The sequence below is a fragment of the Pongo pygmaeus genome, chromosome 20 (genome assembly GCF_028885625.2).
Source record: "Pongo pygmaeus isolate AG05252 chromosome 20, NHGRI_mPonPyg2-v2.0_pri, whole genome shotgun sequence".
Classification (NCBI taxonomy): Eukaryota; Metazoa; Chordata; class Mammalia; order Primates; family Hominidae; genus Pongo; species Pongo pygmaeus.
The window spans coordinates 40,957,760-40,979,346 of NC_072393.2; the positions used below are offsets into that span (position 1 = coordinate 40,957,760).

General features: G+C 50.7%; 1 protein-coding gene across 4 annotated transcripts; it reads left to right on the forward strand.

The window, feature by feature from the left end:
• Positions 1 to 24: 24 nt before the first annotated feature.
• On the forward strand, positions 25 to 20,877 carry UPK1A (uroplakin 1A). Of its 4 annotated transcripts, none has more exons than XM_063657548.1 (9): positions 25 to 71; positions 7,304 to 7,553; positions 8,038 to 8,125; positions 9,661 to 9,861; positions 15,603 to 15,677; positions 15,809 to 15,916; positions 18,230 to 18,409; positions 20,191 to 20,274; positions 20,354 to 20,877. In XM_063657548.1, the coding sequence occupies exons 3-9, from the start codon at positions 8,039 to 8,041 to the stop codon at positions 20,396 to 20,398; spliced, it is 780 nt and encodes a 259-aa protein (XP_063513618.1). In that variant the 5' UTR covers positions 25 to 71; positions 7,304 to 7,553; position 8,038; the 3' UTR covers positions 20,399 to 20,877. The 4 variants fall into 4 exon arrangements, with proteins under 4 accessions (XP_063513618.1, XP_063513619.1, XP_054318145.1 ...); XM_063657549.1 differs by lacking the exon at positions 25 to 71 and adding an exon at positions 4,562 to 4,664; XM_054462170.2 differs by lacking the exon at positions 25 to 71 and having other exon boundaries at positions 7,087 to 7,553.
• Positions 20,878 to 21,587: the final 710 nt, after the last annotated feature.

Sequence of the window (21,587 nt, forward strand, 5' to 3'; positions counted from 1 at the left end):
TGCGTGTGAACCGGCTAGGCAGTGGCAAGAAGCTGGGCTGGAATCAGTGCCCTGACCAGGGAGGGGCTTGAGTGAGTATTTTTTCTGTTTTGTTTTTGTTTATTTAATTTAATTTAATTTTTTTTTTTTTTTTATGATGGAGTCTCATTCTGTCACGCAGGCTGGAATGCAATGGCACCATCTCTGCTGACTGCAACCTCCACCTCCAGTGTTCAAGCGATTCTCCTGCCTCAGCCTCCCGACTAGCTGGGACTACAGGCACACCCCACCATACCCGGCTAATTTTTGTATTTTTAGTAGAGATGGGGTTTTACCATGTCGGCCAGGCTGGTCTTGAACTCCTGACCTCAGGTGATCCACCTGCTTCGGCCTCCCAAAGTGCTGGGATTACAGGCGTGAGCCACCGTGCCTAGCATTTTTTAACTTAATTTTATTGAACTTTGACCACCCTCTCTGTGCCAGTCAATGAGTCAAATAGTTGATTATACAGAATAACCTAAGTTCCTATGTGTGCAACCACCCTACATAATTTTAAAGCCAATTATATAGATTATAATTTAATACAAAATATATAAAGATTATATTTTATCCAGAAATAAGAAACTGTATGTATCTCTTGGAGATACAATTTTTTTTTTTTTTTTTTTTTTGAGACAGAGTCTCAATCTGTTGCTCAGGCTGGAGTGCAGTGGTGTCATCTCAACTCTCTGCAACCTCTGCCTTCTAGTTCAAACTATTCTCCTGCCTGGAGATACCTATTTTTTTTAACATAATTATTTACACCTAAGAAATTAATTCTTAATGGCCAGGCGCAATGGCTCACGCCTGTAATCCCAGCACTCTGGGAGGCTGAGGTGGGTGGATCACCTGAGGTCAGGAGTTCAAGATCAGCCTGGGCAACATGGCGAAGCCTTGTCCCTACTAAAAGTACAAAATTAGCCAGGCGTGGTGGCACATGCCTGTAATCCTAGCTACTTGGGAGTCTGAGGTAGGAGAATCGCTTGAACCTGGGAGGCAGAGGATGTGGTGAGCCGAGATCATGCCATTGCACTCCAGCCTGGGCAACAAGAGTAAATCTCCGTCTCACCAAAAAAAAAAAAAAAAAAAAAATTCTTAATATCTAATAAGCAATCTCCTGCACAATGTGTAACTTCTCCCTGTGTTGGGAGCTGCTCTTTCACGCTGATCATGATGGTAGTTGGAAGTCATTTAAGTAGGCTAAGTTGAGAGCTGTTCTTCATGGTGCCCCCAAAAGAATTGCCACACAATAACAGCCCAGAATATCCCCAACAGACTCGTCAACAGGGACCTAGCTAGCATGACCAGCTGGAACACTCTCGTGGCTGAACTGGTGTGTCCTCAAAACCTTTCAAATGGCCGGGGTGTGGTGGCTCACGCCTGTAACCCTAGCACTTTGGGAGGCCCAGGCGAGTGGGTCACGAGGTCAGGGATTCAAGACCAGCCTGGCCAAGCTGGTGAAACCCCATCTCTTCTAAAAATACAAAAAAAAATTATAAAAATACAAAAATTAGCCAGGTGTGGTGGTGCGTGCCTGTAATCCCAGCTACTGGGGAGGCTGAGGCAGGAGAATCACTTGAACCTGGGAGGTGGAGGTTGCAGTGAGCTGAGATCACACCACTGTACTCCAGCCTGGGCGACAGAGCGAGACTCCATCCCCAAAAAACAAAAACAAAACTTCAAATGGTGACAAACTTGTCTGATGCATTCACATGAGCAGGGATGATTCTTGTATGGAGAAAAATGACCCCAGAGATAGATCTTGTGAAATAGCTGCTCATGAAGAAAAGTGGCTGTAGGGGCCGGGCGCAGTGGCTCACGCCTGTAATGCCAGCACTTTGGGAGACCGAGGCAGGCGGATAACCTGAGGTCGGGAGTTCCAGACCAGCCTGACCAACATGGAGAAACCCTGTCTCTACTAAAAATACAAAATGAGCCAGGCGTAGTGGTGCATGCCTGTAATCCCAGCTACTCTGGATGCTGAGGCAGGAGAATTGCTTGAACCCAGGAGGCAGAGGTTGCTGTGACCCGAGATTGTACCATTGTACTCCAGCCTAGGCAACAAGAGTGAAACTCCGTCTCAAAAAAAAAAAAAAAAAAAAGTGGCTGTAAACAGGATCTTAGTGCACACACAGGGAGCTTGAGGGATCGTGGGAGGTTATGGCGTGGGTCGGAAGTAGCAAAGAACTTAAACACCATGAAAAAAAAAATTTATTTTTGAGACAGAGCCTTGCTCTGTTGTCCAGACTGGAGTGCAGTGATGTGATCTCTGCTCACTGCAACCTCCACCTCCTGGTTCAAGCAATTCTCCTGCCTCAGCCTTCCAAGAAGCTGGGATTACAGGCGCCTGCCCCCACACCCAGCTAATTTTTTGTATTTTTAGTAGAGATTTAGAGAGTAGTTTCACCATGTTGGCCAGGCTGGTCTTGAACTCCCTGACCTCAGGTTAACCATCCACCTTGGCCTCCCAAAGTGCTGGGACATGAGCCACCGCACCCAGCCAACACCATGAAAATTTCAAATGAAACAGGACGGCCAGTGAAAAGTCAAGGTGCTGGACTCCTTGAGTACAGCTGCCCACTTCCACCCAGGGTTTGCCACCAGTGCCAGTGTTTCCTGTACATTCCTTTAGAGATAGCTCATGCATCTAGAAGTATTTGTAAATATATTGATCTGATTGGATATGGTGCCCGTTTCCTCCCTGATCTACTACTTCCGTTTGCTCACACAGCCCCTGCCACACTGGCCTCTTCAGTGCACAGGAACTGTGTGAGCAAATGAGGTATTTTGACACACCAGGCTGGCCCCAACCCCGAATCCTTTACACTTGCTGTTTGCTCGACGTGGAATGTTTGGCCACCAGCTGTCCACAAGCTCACCCCTCACTGCCTTCAGGTCTTCATTTAGCGAGGCCTTCTCTGACCACTCAGCCTTCACCTTCAGCTCCTCCCTCTTTGTGCCCCTTCACTCCTTTTGTTTCTTTCTCTTTTTTCAATTTTTATTTATTTTTTAATTTTTGGAGACGGAGTCTCTCTGTCACCAGGCTGGAGTGCAGTGGTGCAATCTTGGCTCACTGCAGCTTCAGACTTCCTGGTTCAAGCGATTCTTCTGCCTCAGCCTCCCAAGTAGCTGGGATTACAGGCACGCGCCACCACGCCCAGCTAATTTTTGTATTTTTAGTAGAGACGGGGTTTCACCATGTTGGCCAGGATGGTCTCCATCTCCTGACCTTGTGATCCACCCAGCTCGGCTTCCCAAAGTGCTGGGATTATAGGCGTGAGCCACCACGCGTGGCCTTGTTTCTCAAGCACTTACTGCTAACATGCCAAATATTATCCTTCATCATTGCACCACTGGAATGTAATTTCCATGCGGGCAGATTTGGAAATATATATTTAATTCCCCTTTTCAGCTTTTTTTTTTTTTTTTTTTGAGATAAGGTCTTACTCTGTCACCTAGGTTGGCATGTAGTGGTGTAATCTCAGTTTACTGCAGCCTCTGCCGCCCAGACTCAAGCCATCGTCCTACCTCAGCCTCCCAAGTAGCTAGGACCACAGGCATGGACCACCATACTCGGCTAGTTTTTTGTTTGTTTTTGATAGAAACAGGGTTTCACCATGTTGCCCAGGCTGGTCTCAAACTCCTGAGCTCAGGTGATCTGCCCGCCTTAGCCTCCCAAAGTGCTGGGATTACAGGCCTGAGCTACTGCACGCCGGCCTGCTTTTTTTCCAAATGTTCTAATCTTTCTCGTTTTATTGCTATTTTTTTTAAATTTTTTTTTGACACAAGACCTCACTCTGTCACTCAGCCTGGAGTGCAGTGGCCTGATCACAGCTCACCGCAGCCTTGAACTCCCAGGCTCAAGAGATCCTCCCACCCCAGCTTCTCGAGTAGGTGAGACTACAGGCATATGCCACCACACCCAGCTAATTTTTGTATTCTTTTGTAGAGATGGAGTTTGCCCATATTGCCCAGGCTGATCTCCAACTCCTGGGCTCAAGTGATCCTCCCGCTTCAGCCTCCCAAGGTGCTGGGATTACAGGCATGAACCACCGCACCCAGCCCAGCTGTTAATCTTATTGATGATTAATTATACGTGATGGGTCACTTCTCAGTTGCTGCTTTCAAGGTTCTCTTTTTATCTTTCAATAATTTGATTATGATATGTCTGGTGATGGATATCTTTGAGTTTATCCTATTTGAAGATTGTTGAGCTTCTTGGCTCTATAGATTGATGGTTTTTTTCATCAAATTTTGGGAGTTTTCAGCCATTCTTTCTTCATATATTCTTTTTTACCCTTTCCTTTTTGTCCTCTCCTTCTGGGACTCTCATTATTTGATGATGTCTCACAGGTCTCTGAAGTTCTGTTCACTTATCTTCATGCTTTTTTCTTTCTGTTCCTTAGACTTGATCATCTCAACTGATCTATACTTACATTCACCGATCTTTTCTTCTGCTCAGATCTGTTGTTGAACCCTCTATTCCTCTATTGAATTTTTTCTTTCTTTTTTTTTTTTTTTGAGATGGAGTCTCGCTCTGTCGCCCAAGCTGGAGTGCAGTGGCGTGATCTCGGCTCACCGCAACCTCCACTTCCCAAGTTCAAGTGACTCTCCTGCCTCAGCCTCCCAAGTAGCTGGTACTACAGGTGCATGCCACCATGCCTGATTAATTTTGTGTATTTTTAGTAGAGACAGGGTTTCACCATGTTAGCCAGGATGGCCTCGATCTCCTGACCTCGTGATCTGTCCACCTCGGCCTCCCAAAGTGCTGGGATTACAGGCATGAGCCACCACGCCCGGCCCATTTTAATTTTTTCATTTTAGTTACTATACTTTTCAAGTCCCAAATTTCTGTTTAGTTCTTTTTAAATAATTTCTGCTTTTAGGCCAGGCATGGTGGCTCACACCTGTAATCCCAGCACTTTGGGAGGCCAAAGTAGGAGGTTCACTTGAGGTCAGGAGTTCAAGACTAGCCTGGCCAACACTCCGTCTCAAAAAAAAAGACAGTATTCTTTAGCATGTGTTCCACTAATGATTGGACAAAGATTTCCTTAGCCTCCAAGAACCAATAATCTCCTAGCCTTTGCTGAGGCATGGTGGGCCATGCTTTTGACATTCAGCCAGGCAATTGACTACTTTGCCTTCACCACTACTTCTCCCAGGAAGGCACACATCCTCAAGGTCAGCCCAATGTAAGAAGACTGGGTTCTCATCTCTGGTCTTTCTTGAGCCTGCATATACTCCTGGGCATGCACACAACCCTATGCATGCATGTGACCTTCTAGATTTCCAAGAATATTTTGGAGTTTTTCAAAGCCTTCTCATTCCCCAGCTTTATCTTTTAAACTTTTTCATTAGCCTATTGTTGGCCTCAACTGTTATTCATTGCTTAGGCAGCTGCCTAGTTAAACAATTGCATGCAATTGTGTTTCACAAATGCCCCTGGGGAAATAATTTTGACGATGTATGAGCTCTAAGTTAGGTCAAATACAGACAACATTGCAAGTAGGGGCTTCCAGGGAACCACAAGACAAATCAAATAATTCTGACTTTCTGGGAGTGAGGCTTTTAAGGAGTTTCATCCTCTTCTGCCCCATTTGGTGTATGCCAGGCTGCTAGTTTCCACTGAGAATGCTGGCAGTTAATATTCAAGGCTACCACGGAGCTGGAGTGGGGGAATGGAACTAGGCCAATTAAAAATGTCACGAAGTACAAAAATTAGCCGGGCGTGGTGGCGGGCGCTTGTAATCCCAGCTACTCGGGAGGCTGAGGCAGGAGAATTGCTTGAACCTGGGAGGCGGAGGTTGCAGTGAACTGAGATCGTGCCACTGCATTCCAGCCTGGGCGACAGTGAGACTCTGTCTCAAGAAAACAAAAGTAAAAATAAATTTTAAAAAAGTCATAAAGTTCACTGCTCTTATTAAGATTCAGCTGCTTTTCTTGAATAAACACTTTTCAGATTTTTGTTGTTGTTGTGGAGACAGAGTCTCACTCCGTCACCCAGGCTGGAGTGCAATGGCACGACCTCAGCTCACTGCAACCTCTTCCTTCCAGGTTCAAGCGATTAGCTCCTGCCTCAGCCTCCTGAGTAGCTGGGATTACAGGCACCTGCCACCACGACTGACTAATTTTGTATTTTTAGTAGAGATAGGGTTTCACCATGTCGGTCAGCCTGACCTCAGGTGATCCCCCACCTTGGCCTCCCAAAGTGCTGGGATTACAGGCGTGAGCCACCGCGCCCAGCCAAAAAAACTATTTTAAAATCTAAAGTGGGTTGACTAAAACTAAATTAACCATTTTAATCGGAAAACATCTCAAGTATCTTATTACCAAACCAGTGCCTTGACGATGGAATTTTCAGTGTCATTTGCCAAATTCGCAGGCACCACAGTGGGGAGCCACTGCTCCCACAGCAGAGGCAATAAACGGCCTAGCCTTGGGGTTGAGAGGTTCTGGGGACGGTGTCGGGGGACCCGGGCCACCATTTTTGCATGTGGAGCCAGCCCTGCACCTCGAGGGGGTGACATCAGAGAGACCGTGGCCTCGTGGGCAGCATCGGTGGCCCCTGGGGACACGTGCTGGCTCAGTCCCCACCTCCACCAGGGAAGTGGTCTGATGATAACCATTTCGCAGATCGGCAAATCCACAAGCCAAGTCGCGCTGCCTAGAAGAGGCAGAACCGGGATTTGAACCTAGGTTTCTCATTCTGCAGCCTGAAGAAATAAATGTCTGCTTGGTCCATGCATGCGTTGGGGGGCGACGGGGACTTTTCTTCAACCAAGCCCGGTGTGCCCCCTCTCATTTTCTAGCACGTTCTTCTCCCCCATCTTTGCACTTATCTCAGACTCCCCTCACACACCTATCCTGGGTGTCATCCTTTCCCTCAGCCCACTGCCCATGTAGTCAGCCTCCTGAGCACCCCTTCCACCTGTCCCCTCATCTCCCCACTGCTCTGCCTTGGTCCAGCCCTGGCCTCGGCAGGGGTCCCTGCCTGGGCCTCCCCACGGGCTCCCGGCCTCACAGAGGAGCAGCCACCTGCCCAAGGTCACACAGCAGGAGAGACACTTTTGGGATTCAGGACCCATATGTGGGTCCAAAGTGGATTTTTTGTTTGTTTGTTTTTGGAGACAGGGCCTGGCTCTGTCACTCAAGCTGGAGTGCAATGGCACGATCTTGGCTCACTGCAACCTCTGTCCCCCAGGTTCAGCCATCCTCCCACCTCAGCCTCCCAAGTAGCTGGGACCACAGGCATGAGCCTAGCTAATTATTTTTGTATTTTTTGTAGAAATGGGGTTTCACTATGTCACCCAGTGTGGTCTCAAACTACTGAGCTCAAGCGATCCGCCTACCTCAGTTTCCCAAAGTGCTGGGATTACAGGCCTGAGCTACCACGCCCCGCCCTGATTTGGATCTTGCTCCTACTCCCAGGAAGGCCATGTCCTAGCAAGAGAGACACCAGGTGGCGCGCGCCTCCACCTCCAACTTCACCACCAACAGAGCCTGGGACCCAGAGGCCATGGGTCCTACACAATCTGGTATTTCAGGTCTATAAATCATGGGGGTGGCAGGGAGCCCATCAAAGCTGTTCACCCAGCCTGGTCTGCCGGCTCGGCCTCTTGTCCACCCCCCTGCTGTGCCCCAAAACACACACACACCCTCCCTCCTTCCTGGGAGACCAGCCCAAGGAGGGGCCTGGGCGTACATAGGGAGCCACGGTGGGTGGGGCTGGCCAGAGAGGCTGCAGACAGAGGTGAGGAGGGGGCCCTGGGAGTCTGGGTGCAGCATGGGGGGTCTGAGGCTCAGGGAGGGGCAGTGTCAAGTTCGGGCCAGTGACTGCCCCACGGGAGCCCGGGTGTCCTCTTCTGCAAAATGCCTCCCCGCCAGGGCTGTGGGCACATCAGTACCAGCCTGGGCCCCGCAGAGAGCTGGAGCAACCCCTCGCGCTGGGGTGTGGCTCAGAAATGGGGGGTCCAGCTGGCCCTTCATGCTCCTGGCCTCATCCCTGCTCATGTGTCCCAGGATGATGGCGTCTGCGGCAGCAGCGGAGGCCGAGAAGGGATCTCCAGTTGTGGTGGGCCTGCTAGTTGTGGGCAACATCATTATTCTGGTGAGACTCGCTCCAGTGCTGGGAGCCGAGTGGTTGTGTGGTGGGGAGGGGGCAGTCCTGAGCTCAGGGTGGGGGATGAGGGTCCAGAACTGTCTCTCGGGCAGACTCGGTGGTCAGCACAGCCTAGGCTTAAATCCCGGCTCTGCCTCTCCCCAGCTCTGTGACCTTAGCAAGGGACTGTCACTCTCTGTGCCTTCTTTCCTCATCTATAGATTGTGTCCTCATTGTGTGGGCTGTTGTCATGTGGATTAATCCATGCATGGCCCTCAGCTCAGAGAAAGTGCCCAACCAATGCTGGCTATCACCATCAGCATCACTATGGCTATAAAGTGACCGCCTGGTGCACAGGAGGCCACAAGAAGGAAAAACAACAGTGTCTTTCAATTAACGTTGGGTTTTGGTTTTGTGTTTTTTGTTTTGTTTTGTTTTTGTTTTTGTTTTTTTGAGATGGAGTCTCACTCTGTCGCCCAGACTGGAGTGCAGTGGCTGATCTCAGCTAACTGCAACCTCCGACTCCTGGGCTCAAGTGATTCTCCTGCCTCAGCCTCCAGAATAGCTGGGATTACAGGCGCACACCACCACACCTGGCTAATTTTTTTTTTTTTTTTTTTCAGACGGAGTCTCGCTCTGTCACCCAGGCTGAAGTGCAGTGGCGAGATCTCGGCTCACTGCATCCTCCACCTCCCGGGCTCCAGCAATTCTCCTGCCTCAGCCTCCCGAGCAGCTGGGATTACAGGCACGTGCACCACACCCGGCTACTTTTTGTATTTTTAGTAGAGATGGGGTTTCACCATGTTGGCCAGGCTGGTCTTGAACTCCTGACCTGAGGTGATCTGCCCACCTCAGCCTCCCAAAGTGTTGGGATTACAGGTGTGAGCCACGGCAACTGGCCTTGTGTTTGTTTTAGAGACAGGGTCTCGCTTTGTTGACCAGGCTGCAGGGCAAGTGGTGTGATCCTAGCTCACTGCAGCCTCCAACTCCTGGGCTCAACTGATCCTCCTGCCTTAGCCTCTGGAGTAGCTGGGACTACAGGTGCACATCACCACATCTGGCTGATTTTTTTATTTTTTGTAGAGACGGGGTCTCACTATTGCCCAGGCTAGTCTCAAACTCCTGGGCTCAAGCAATCCTCCCGCCTCGGCCTCCCACAGTGCCGGGACTGCAGGTGTGAGCCACCTTGCCTGGCCCATTTGTAATTTTTATGGCCACGGCCATGTTCCCCTCCTCGGGGAATAATAGCACCATCAAGGGAGGGCAGGTGGACCAACCATCTCCTCTGTGCCAGTCCACTGCTCCAGCCTTTCCATGTGGCATCCCCTTTCATCCCTGAAGCAACTGGCAGCTGGGGCGTGGGGCCGTCTCTTCTCTCCTGGCCTCTGCTAACCCTCATCGCTGCTCATGGAGGGCGAGGTCTTTGCCCACTTTACTGAGAGGGCAGTGGACGCTCCGAATGGGGAAGGAACTTGCTCGTGGAGATGCCTGGTGCCAGGGCTGCTGGCTCCGAGCGGACCTTCCTAACCCACCGCTCTGTCCAGCTGTCAGGCCTGGCCCTGTTTGCCGAGACCATATGGGTGACAGCCGACCAGTACCGCGTATACCCACTGATGGGAGTCTCAGGCAAGGATGACGTCTTCGCTGGTGCCTGGATTGCCATCTTCTGCAGCTTCTCCTTCTTCGTGGTAGCCAGTTTTGGTGTGAGCGCCACACTCTGCCGCCGCCGGTCCATGGTCCTCACGGTGAGGCCCCGGGGGTGGGGCGATGGGGACACTGAAAACGGAGTTCAGCATCACTGAGTCATAGTAGCAGGTGCTGCCCCAGCCACTAGTGTGAGTTCCCCACGGTGTCACACTCAGGGATCCCAGGCATCATCTCATTCAGTCTTCCCACAGCCCAATAACCCAGGCTTGAGTAGCAGAGCCGGGATTTTTTCTTTTTTTTTTTTTTTTGGTAAAGACGGGGGTCTCACTATGTTGCCCAGGCTGGTCTCAAACTCCTGGCTCAAATGATTCTCCTGCCTCGGCCTCCCAAAATGCTGGGATTACAGGCTTGAGCCCCTCCACCCACACCTAGTGCAGGGCTAGAATTTGAACCCCTGCTAGCTGCTTTCCAGAGTCCATGCTCATGAACTCTGCCAATAATAGCACAGCTACCATTTAATAATGGTTTACTACATGCCACGAGCTGTTCTAAATGGTTTACTGGATTAGTTCATTTATTCCTCATAGTCCACCAAGAGATATCATCATCATCATGACCCTATTTGATGGAGATTGAAACTGAGGCTCAGAGAAGTGAAGTCACTTTCCAGGGTCACACATTGAGACCATGGCAGAGCCAGTTTCAACCTGAGCAGATCGGCTCTTGAGCCTGTGCTCTTAATCTCTGCCCACAACAATAGCCCACACTTGCCAAGTGTCTCTCATGCACCTGACACTAGGGTAAGCAGTTTAGAAAATGAGCTTCGTGGCCAGGTGCAGTGGCTCATGCCTGTAATCCCAGCACTTTGGGAGGCCGAGGCGGACAGATCACTTGAGGTCGGGAGTCCAAGACCAGACTGGCCAACATGGCAAAATCCCATCTCTAAAAAAAAAATAAAATAAAATAAAAATTAGCCACGCGTGTTGGCAGGCACCTGTAATCTCCGCTACTCAGGAGGCTGGGGCAGAAGAATCACTAGAACCCGGGAGACAGAGGTTGCAGTGAGCCAAGATCACACCACTGCATTCCAGCCTGGATGACAGAGCGAGACTCCATCTCAAAAAAAAGGAAAGAAAATGAGCTTCCTCAATCTTCCCAGAAGCCCTTCACAGCTAGTGCTTTTCAACCCATTTACCAGATGAGGAAACTGAGGCTCAAAGAGGCTAACAGCCTCTCCCAGGTGACCAGGAGAGCAGGGATTCCAATTCAGGCCCCAATGACACAGAGACAGCACTGTGCTTCCTCGACAGCCGAGGGTTTTTCAGATTCCCAGGAGCAGCCACTCATTTGATGAACAAATGCTCATGAGCAGGAGCTACGTGCTGAGCCCTACGCTGGGCACTGGGGCTCTGTGCTGAGCGAAACATAAAAGCCCTTGACCCAGGAAAGTGGTGCTCAGAGGAGGAAGACAGTGAACAGGAGGGGAGGTCAGGAGCCGAGGAGGGTGAGGGAAGACCTCACTGCCAGGGAAAGCAAAGACCTAGAGGCACTGGGAGTGAGGCAGGTGTGTAACTGGAGGAAGAGCCTTCCAGGTGGAGGTGGCAGCAATGGCAAAGGCTCTGAGGCCAGAGCAGGCCAGGAGTCCAAAGCAGCTGGAGCTGAGTGAGGAGGAGGTTGGGGGGTGAGAGGCCATGAGGCAGACAGGTGGGGAGGAGAACAGTGAGGAGTGGGGATGGGAAAGAAGCAGGAGGGAAGGCAGGTGTTGTGGACTTTGGCTTTATCCTGAGTAAGATGGAGCCATGGACTCCTTCCCTCCCCTCCCCTCCCCTCCCCTCCCCTCCCCTCCCCTCCCCTCCCCTCCCCTCCCCTCCTCTCCCCTCCCCTCCGCTCCCCTCCTTTCCCCTCCCCTCCCCTCCTTTCCCCTCCCCTCCCCTCCTTTCCCCTCCCCACCTCCCTCCTTCCTTCCTTCGTTTTTCTAGACAGACAGGTATTGTGGACTTTGGCTTTATCCTGGGTACGATGGAGCCATGGACTTCCTTCCCTTCCTTCTTTCCCTCCGTCCCTCCCTCCCTTCCTTCCTTCCTTCCTTCCTTTCTTTGTTTTTCTAGACAGGGTCTCACTCTGTTGCCCAGTTTGGAGTGCAGTGGCACAATCATAGCTCATTGCCACCTCAAATTCTTCGTTTCAAATGATCCTCCCACCTCAGCCTCCCAATGAGCTGGGACTACAAGTGTGCATCACCATGTGCAGCTAATTTTTGTATTTTTTGTAGAGATGGAGTCTCACTATGTTGCCCAGGCTGGTCTCCAACTCCTGGCCTCAAGTGAGCCTCCCACCTCACCCTCCCAAAGTGTTGGAATTACAGGCATGAGCCACCACAACTGCCCTCTTATTTTCTTATCCTGTATTTAATTATCTGGCATTTAACCAAAGCCCTAAAAATTCACCCAACTAGTTTTAAAAATTGTGTCTGGGCCGGGCACGGTGGCTCACGGCTGTAATCCCAGCACTTTGGGAGGCTGAGGCAGGTGGAACCCAAGCTCAGGAGATCGAGACCTTCCTGGCTAACACGGTGAAACCCTGTGTTTACTAAAAAACAAAAAATTAACCAGGCGTGGTGGCGGGCGCCTGTAGTCCCAGCTACTCGGGAGGCTGAGCCAGGAGAATGGCGTGAACCCGGGAGGCGGAGCTTGCAGTGAGCCGAGATCGTGCCACTGCACTCCAGCCTGGGCGACAGAGCAAGACTCCGTCTCAAAAAAAAAAAAAAAAATTGTGTCTGCTTCCCCATTAGTTTGTCATTAACTAAGACTTTTTTCCCCAAATTTCTTTTTTTTTTTTGAGACGGAGTCTTGCTTAGTTGCCCAGGCTGGAGTGCAGTGGCGCGATCTCGGCTCACTGCAAGCTCCGCCTCCCGGGTTCACGCCATTCTCCTGCCTCAGCCTCCCGAGTAGCTTGGACTACAGGCACCCGCCACCACGCCCGGCTAATTTTTTTTTTTTTTTTTTTTTTTTGTATTTTTAGTAGAGATGGGGTTTCGCCATGTTAGCCAGGATGCTCTGATCTCCTGATCTCCTGATCTGCCGGCCTCGGCCTCCCAAAGTGCTGAGATTACAGGCGTGAGCCACCGTGCCGGGCCCGCAAATTTCTTACAGGAAATTTCTAACGTAGACTAAAGTAGAGTCCGCGGTATTTGAGCCCTGCATACCTCTCACCTGATTTCAACAACATCAGCTGCAGACTGCCCGACATTGTCTCCTCTATCCCCCTTCTCTCACACTTTTTCTTCTGGGTATTTTGAAGCACGCTCTAGATGCCAAGTCACTTACCTGTAAATACTGGAGCACACATTTCTCTGAGTGATAAGCACATTGTTTTAAAGCAGTCAGGCGGTTGTGCAATGTCATCCGTCTCCTAGCAGCGGAGTTCCCACATCCACATGCAACCTCCTGTTGCTTTATAGATGAAGGTGCCAGGTGAGGACAAGAAAATAATTTGCATTAAACATCAACTGAGAAGCTTTTTTTTTTTTCTCCTGCCCTCCGTGCCATTGGCACAACCCACCAAATTCACCCAAGTTCTTTTATATCTTCCAATACCCAGTCTGTGTCAAATGTCTCCGATTATCTGAGAACATCGTTTCATGTTTGTTTGTTTGTTTGTTTGTTTTATTTTAAGAGACAGGGTCTCACTCTGTTGCCCAGGCTGGAGTGCAATGGCATGATCTGGGCTCATTGCGACCTCCACCTCCTGGGTTCAAGCTATTCTCCTATCTCAGCCTCCCGAGTAGCTGGGATTACAGGCACCCATCACCATGCCCAGCTAATTTTTGTATTTTTGCATTTTTAGTAGATGGGGTTTCATCATATTGGTCAGGCTGGTCTTGGACTCCTGACCTCACATGATCCACTCGTCACAACCTCCCAAAGTGTTGGGATTACAGTCGTGAGCCACTGCACCCACCCTTGTTTGTTTTGTTTTAAGAGACAGGGTTTTGCTCTGTCACCCAGGCAGGAATGCAGTGGTGCGATCATAGCTCACTGAGGCCTCCAACTACTGGGCTCAAACGATCCTCCAACCTCAGCCTCCCAAGTAGCTAGGACTAACACTACCACTAATAGTAACCATGCTTAACTAATTTTTTTATTTTTATTTTTTGTAGAGATGGGGTCTCACTGTGTTGCCCAGGCTGATCTTGAACTCCAGGGTTCGAGCAATCCTCCCACCTCAGCTTCCCAAAGTGCTGGGATTACAGGCATGAGCCACTGCATCTGGCAGAGAATGTCTTTATTTATTTATTCATATTATTATTTTTTGAGACAGAGTTTCACTCTTGTTGCCTGGGCTGGAGTGCAATGGTGTGATCTCGGCTCACTGCAACCTCCGCCCCACAGATTCAAGCAATTCTCATGCTTCAGCCTCCTGAGTAGCTGGGATTACGGGCATGCGCCACCACACCTGGCTAATTTTGTATTTTTAGTAGAGATGGGGTTTCTCCATCTTGGTCAGGCTGGTCTTGAACTCCCGACCTTGAGTGATCCACCTGCCTTGGCCTCCCAAAGTGCTGGGATTATAAGGGTGAGCCACTGTGCCTGGCCCCGAATGTCTTTCTTTTTAATTTTCTTTTCTTTAGCTTTTTTTTTTTTTTTTTTTTTGCTGTCATCTATTTATCCCAGATATTTTTCTGTTTTTATAGTTAACATTTATTTACTGATTCTAAGTCAATACATAACTTTGGCAAATATGTTACTTTTTAAATTTCATTTTCCCTTGACATTTTATTATAAAATATTTCTGGCTGGGTGCAGTGGCTCACTCCTATAATCCCAGCACTTTGGGAGGCTGAGGAAGGAGGATCATTTGAGCTCAGGACTTTGAGACCAGCCTGGGCAACATAGCAAGACCCTATCTCTACAAAAAATGTAAAAATTAGCCAGACATGGTGGCATGTTCCTATAGTCCCAGATACTCAGAAGGCTGAGGCAAGAGGATTGCCTGAACCTGGGAGGCAGAGGCTGCAATGAGCTATGATCCTGCCACTGCACACCAGCCTGGGCGACAGAGTGAGATCGTATCTCAAAAATAATAATTTTTTTTTTTTTTGAGACGGAGTCTCGCTCTGTCACCCAGGCTGGTGTGCAGTGGCATGATCTCAGCTCACTGCAACCTCCACCTCCCAAGTTCAAGCGATTCTCCTTCCTTAGCCTCCCAAGTAGCTGGGATGACAAGCGTCGCCAGGCTAGAGCGCAGTGGCACAATCTCAGCTCCCTGCAACCTCCACCTCCCAGGTTCAGGCAATTCTCCTGTCTCAGTCTCCCAAGTAGCTGGAACTACACGCCCGTGCCACCATGTCTGGCTAATTTTTGTATTTTTAGTACAGACGGGGTTTTGCCATGTTGGCCCAGCTGGTCTCAAACTCTTGACCTCAAGTGATCCACCCACCTCAGTCTCCCAAAGTGCTGGGATTACAGACGTGAGCCACCAATGCCCAGCCCTAATTTTTGTATTTTTAGTAGAGAAGGGGTTTCACCATGTTGGCCAGGCTGGTCTCGAACTCCTGACCTCAGGTGATCGCCCCCTCGGCCTCCCAAAGTGCTGGGATTATAGGAGTGAGCCACCACCCCTTGCCTGTCTCAAAAATAAATTAAATTAAATATTTCAAAATACAGAAAAGTTGGAAGACAATACAGCGAACACCTGAACACCCACCACATATCATAGGTGCTGCTAGTCACACTGCCCCAAACTTTTTAAAAACTTGCATTTCCACAATGATGAGTCCCTGATGGGGTGTGGCTTCACGAGCTCTGCCCGACGGGCCGTCCCCCCTCTGTCTCCCCAGTACCTGGTGCTCATGCTCATCGTCTACATCTTCGAGTGCGCCTCCTGCATCACGTCCTACACCCACCGTGACTACGTGAGCCCGGCGAGGCCTGGGGAGGGGCCTGACCTGCATGGGAGGCGCGAGGGTCCCGGCGCGGCGCGACGGAGGTCGTCCTCTCTCCCCACCCAGCACTGCCGGCCCTTGTTCTTCCCTGTTCTCCGCAGATGGTGTCCAACCCATCCCTGATCACCAAGCAGATGCTGACCTTCTACAGCGCGGACACCGACCAGGGCCAGGAGCTGACCCGCCTCTGGGACCGCGTCATGATTGAGGTGGGCGGGGTGGACCGGGGGCTGGGAGGGCCCGGGGCTCCGTCCACAGAGGCCGATAGAGCTCCCGATGTGCCAGCTTGTAGAGGAGTGAGTGCCTTAAAGACATCCGCTCATGAGATCTCTAGGAGAGCAGGGCTGCGGTCATCACCGTTCTGCAGATGAGTAAAGGGGCCCAGAAAGTGAAAGTCCCTTGCCCGAGGCCACGCAGTCGGTAAGTGGTGGGAGCTGGGATTGGGAGCTGGGATTGGAACCCGGCAGCCTAGCTCCTGACCTCCCTGCACTTAGCCTACACATACTACCTCAACAGAAATGTTGATAATAACAATGATAGTAACAGCACCATTCACTGAGCTGGGTCTCACACTGTTCAAAGGACTTTTATTTTTATATTTTGAGATGGAGTCTTGCTCTGTTGCCCAGGCTGGAGTGATCATAGCTCACTGCAGCCTCCAACTCCTGGGCTCAAGTGATCCTCCCGCCTCAGCCTCCCGAGTAGCTGGGAATACAGGTGTGCCCCACCACACCCGGCTAAGCTTTTTAAATTATTTTTTGTGGAGATGGGGGTCTTGCTCTATTGCCCAGGCTGGTCTCGAACTCCTAGGCTCAGGATTGGAGCGATTCTCCCACCTCCACCTCTCAAAGTGCTGAGATTACAGGCATGAGCCACGAGTGCCTGGCCTCAAAGCACTTTTTTTTTTCCTTTTTATCTTTTTTTTTTTTTTGAGACGGAGTCTTGCTCTGTCGCCCAGGCTAGAGTGCAGTGGCGCGATCTCGGCTCCCTGAAAGCTCCGCCTCCCGGGTTCACGCCATTCTCCTACCTCAGTCTCCCGAATAGCTGGGACTACAGGCGCCTGCCACCGCACCCGGCTAATTTTTTGTATTTTTAGTAGAGATGGGGTTTCACCGTGTTAGCCAGGATGGTCTCGATCTCCTGACCTCATGATCCGCCCGCCTCAGCCTCCCAAAGTGCTGGGATTACAGGCTTGAGCCACTGCGCCCAGCCTTTCAAAGCACTTCTAAAGTTTTTTAATCCTCACAACCACCCCATAAGGGAGATCAGCCTTTTAGTGATGAGGAGACCAAAGCAAGAGGTTGAATATCTTGCCTGAGGTCACACACCTGGTAGTTGCAGAACTGGAAGGATTCAAACTCAGACTTCCAGGTTTGAAGAGATACAGTCTTCATCAAATCCAACATGATATTGCACTGGAAGAGGAAGAGATTGGCTGGGCGCAGTGGCTCAAACCTATAATCCCAACACTTTGGGAGGCAAAGGCGGGCAGATCACTTGAGTTCAGGGGTTCAAGACCATCCTGGCCAACATGGTGAAACCCTGTCTCTACAAAGAATACAAAAATTAGTCAGGTGTAGTGATGTGCGCCTGTGATTCCAGCTACTTGGGAGGCTGAGGCAGGAGAATCGCTTGAACTCAGGAGGGGTAGGTTGCAGTGAGCCAAGATGGCACCACTGTACTCCAGCCTGGATGACAGAGGGAGACTCCGTCTCAAAAAAAAAAAAAAAAAAAAAAAAAGAGGGAGAAATTGAGGACTGAAGGAAAACTGAGGCATCAATGTGGCCCAAGTCCTCTAGCTAGCCAGGATTTGAACCCATGTTTGAAGGGTGCCCAAGCCTATGTTTTCCTCATTCAGGAGCCACAAATTAAACACCTGGATTCCTTACCAAGGCCAGGAAAAGCCAGAAATCTGCTCTTTTTGTGTTATTTTATCAGCATAGTTGTTGATAAAAAATATTTTATTTTATTTTATTTTTTGAGACGGAGTTTCATTCTTGATTCCCAGGCTGGAGTGCAGTGGCACGATCTTGGCTCACTGCAATCGCCACCTCCCGGATTCAAGCAATTCTCATGCCCCAGCCTCTCAAGTAGCTGGGATTACAGGTGCCCACCACCACACCCGGCAAATTTTGTATTTTTAGTAGAGACAGGGTTTCATCATGTTGGTCAGGTTGGTCTCGAACTCCTGACCCTCAGGTGATCCATCCACCTCGGCCTCCCAAAGAGCTGGGTTTACAGACGTGAGACACCGTGCCCTGCAAAAATATTTTAAAATAAGTCAGAGGTGCGGGTTTAATCCAAATCCCACATCAGCCTCCTGGTCCTGGGACAAATATCGTCTGCTCCGTGCTCACACACACAGACACCCACCAGACACACTCTCTTGGAGGCCGAGGACATGGGGAAGTTGGGCCCAGCTGTGTCAAACGCCAATCCTGCCCCTCCTTGCTGTGTGACCTCAGGCAAGCGACTGTCCTCTCTGAGCCCGAGCCTGCCTGACCCCCTGCTTTTCTCTCCAGCAAGAATGCTGTGGCACGTCTGGTCCCATGGACTGGGTGAACTTCACGTCAGCCTTCCGGGCGGCCACTCCGGAGGTGGTCTTCCCCTGGCCCCCACTGTGCTGTCGCCGGACAGGAAACTTCATCCCCCTCAACGAGGAGGGCTGCCGCCTGGGGCACATGGACTACCTGTTCACCAAGGTGTGGCCCTCTGCCCTGCTACATCTGTCTATCCATCTGTCTGTCTTCCTCTGGTCCCTGCTCCCTCTCTGATTCTCTCTTTTTCTCCCTCCCTGTGTCTGTCCATCTAGCTTTTCCGCTCTCCTCTTCCCCTCTCTGATTTTCTTGTTTTCTTTTTCTTTCTTTTTTTTTTTTTTCAAGACCAAGTCCCGCTCTGTCACCCACGCTGGAGTACAGTGGCACAATCTCAGCTCACTGCAGCGTCTGCCTCCCGGGTTCAAGGAATTCTCCCACCTCAGCTTCCAGAGCAGCTGGGATTACAGGCGCGCACCACCCTCTTGGCTAGTTTTTGTATTTTTAGTAGAGATGGGATTTGACCATGTTGGCCAGGCTGGTCTCAAACTCCTGAGCTCAAGTGATCCACCCGCCTCAGCCTCCCAAAGTGCTCAGATTACAGGCATGAGCCACCACGCTGGGCCCCCTCTCTGATTTTCTAGTGCTCCCCCAACTCTCTCTCAAGTCAGCAGGATGCACCCAGGGTCTGTCTGAATCAGACTTGGCACCTGCAACTTTACTCAGGTTGTCCGAGAATAAGAGCAATAATAGGGCCGGGCGCGATGGCTCACGCCTGTAATCTCAGCACTTTGGGAGGCCGAGGAGGGCGGATCACTTGAGGTCAAGAGTTTGAGACCAGCCTGACCAACATGGCGAAACCCCATCTCTACTAAAAATGCAAAAATTAGCCCAGAGCAGTAGCACATGCCTGTAATCCCAGCTACTTGGGAGGCTGAGGTAGGAGAATCACTTGAACCCTAGAGGTGAAGGTTGCAGTGAGCCGAGATTGCGCCACTGCACCCCAGCCTGGGTGACAGAGCGAAACTCCATCTCAAACAAAACAAAACATCAAACAAAACAATAGAGCTAGGCACGGTGGCTCACGCCTGTAATCCCAGTACTTTGGGAGGCCAAGGCAGGAAGGTCACTTGAGCTCAGAAGCTCAAGACCAGCCTGGGCAACATATCAAGACCCCGTCTCTACAAAAAAGTACAGAAAATTAGCCAGGCGTGGTGGTGCGTGCCTGTAATCCCAGCTACTGGGGAGGCTAAGGCAGGAGGATTGTTTGAATCTAGGAGGTCAAGGCTGCAGTGAGCTGTGATGGTGCCACTGCACTCTAGCCTAGGCAAGAGACTTTAAAAAACGCAAGAGACTTTAAAAAAAAAAAAAAAAAAAAAAAGGCCGGGCGCGTGCGGTGGCTCATGCCTGTAATCCCAGCACTTTGGGAGACCGAGATGGGCGGATCACAAGATCAGGAGTTCGAGACCAGCCTGATCAACATGGTGAAACCCCGTCTCTACTAAAAATACAAAAATTAGCCGGGCGTAGTGGTGCACGCCTGTAATCCCAGCTACTCAGGAGGCTGAGGCAGGAGAATTGCTTGAACGCGGGAGGCAAAGGTTGCAATGAGCCAAGATCGCGCCACTGCACTGTAGCCTGGGTGACAGAGGGAGACTGCGAGACGTCTCCAAAAAAAAAAAAAAAAAAAGCCACCTGTAAGAGCAAAATCACCCTCAGATTGTCATAGCCATCAGCAGGGCGGCATGTGCAGGGCCTGGGTTCAACATCAGCTCCCTGGGGCCCCGAAACCACCCGAGGAGGTGGACAGTGCCATGGTCCCCATTGCACAAGTGAGAAAACCAATGCTCAGGGAAGGTGGTGACTTTCCCAAGGGCGCACAGTGACTCTCACCTTCAGCGGCTACCCTCATGGGCGTCTTCTCAAACCTCCCCCATCCCCCTGCCCAGGGCTGCTTCGAGCACATCGGCCACGCCATCGACAGCTACACGTGGGGTATCTCGTGGTTTGGGTTTGCCATCCTGATGTGGACGGTGAGAGGCGGGGAGCCCACAGGCTGGGTGGGCTGGGGGTCAGGGGCGGAGTGCCCTCATCTCGCTGCCTCCTCGCCAGCTCCTGGTCATGCTGATAGCCATGTATTTCTACACCACGCTCTGAGGGACAAGAGGGGAAGGCAACATACACACCCCGGATTCCTCCGCATCCTCCTCCTGCTTCCTCTGCTGGGGCCTGGATGGCTGCCTCACCTCTCACCTCGCAACCTCCCTAGCCCTTACCTCCTTCCACTTCCAAGATCTTTTACCAGGTTCCTGAGCCCTACTGTGCCTCGGGTGTGACCTGAAACCCCAGGGCTTGTGTGCACATATCCTTAGCCCTTGACCTCACTTCACTGGGCTGGTTCCTGCCTATCTTTCAAGGGACCTCTCCATGATCCCACCTCCCATTCACAGACACCTCTCTTGTAGCTCTCTGACCTCCTCCTTCATGGCAGGCATCGCCATTCTTGCTGAACAGTTTGTGATTGCCATTTGAGCTCTGGAAGCCTCTGTTGCCATGAGAGTTCTGTCACGGTCACTTTACTGTCCCCATCATCACCCAGCACGGGGCTAAGCACATACTAGATAGTCAATAAATAAATAAAGAATGAATGAATGAATGAATGAGTTGTTTTTTTTTCTGGGTCAAGGGAGAGTGAACAAGAACTGTTTTAGGCCAGGCGCAGTGGCTCACACCTGTAATCCCAGCACTTTGGGAGGCTGAAGCGGGCAGATCACCTGAGGTCAGGAGTTCGAGACCAGCTTGGCCAAAATGGTGAGACCCCCCCCCATCTCTACAAAAATGCAAAAATCAGCTGGGTGTGGTGGCGCACATCTGTAATCCCAGCCACTCTGGAGGCTGAGGCAGAAAAATCACTTGAACCCGGGAGGTGGAGGTTGCAGTGAGCAGAGATCGTACCATTGCACTCCAGCCTCAGCAACAAAGCGAGGCTCTGTCTCCAAAAAAAAAAAAAGAACTATTCTGATGGAAGTGGCGGAAACCCAACTGTCACTGACTGAAGTGTAAAATGGAATTTATCAGCTCATGTAACTGAGTCAACGGGGCTGGTTTCAGGCATGTCTGGATCCAGGTGTTCAATCTAAGTTTCCAGGAAACCTGCTTCGTTCCCTGACAGGATTTCTCTGGCAACTCCAGACTTAACGTCTTTATAACTAAGCAATGCAACAGAGGGAAAGAGCCTTTCTCCCAAGGGCTGTAGCCAAGGTCCAGAGTTGAATCTCACTGTCTTGGCTTAGGTTCTAGGCCCATCGTGGGGGAGAGGGAGGGCACCTGGCTTGGTAATCCTGCT

What these genes read in the sequence shown, in the direction of transcription:
- UPK1A (XM_063657548.1), top strand. Translation starts at nt 8,039, where the DNA reads ATGATGGCGTCTGCGGCAGCAGCGGAGGCCGAGAAGGGATCTCCAGTT. An exon ending in TGGGCAACATCATTATTCTG is followed by an intron (nt 8,126 to 9,660) that starts GTGAGACTCGCT and finishes CGCTCTGTCCAG; the next exon opens with CTGTCAGGCCTGGCCCTGTT. An exon ending in CCTACACCCACCGTGACTAC is followed by an intron (nt 15,678 to 15,808) that starts GTGAGCCCGGCG and finishes TGTTCTCCGCAG; the next exon opens with ATGGTGTCCAACCCATCCCT.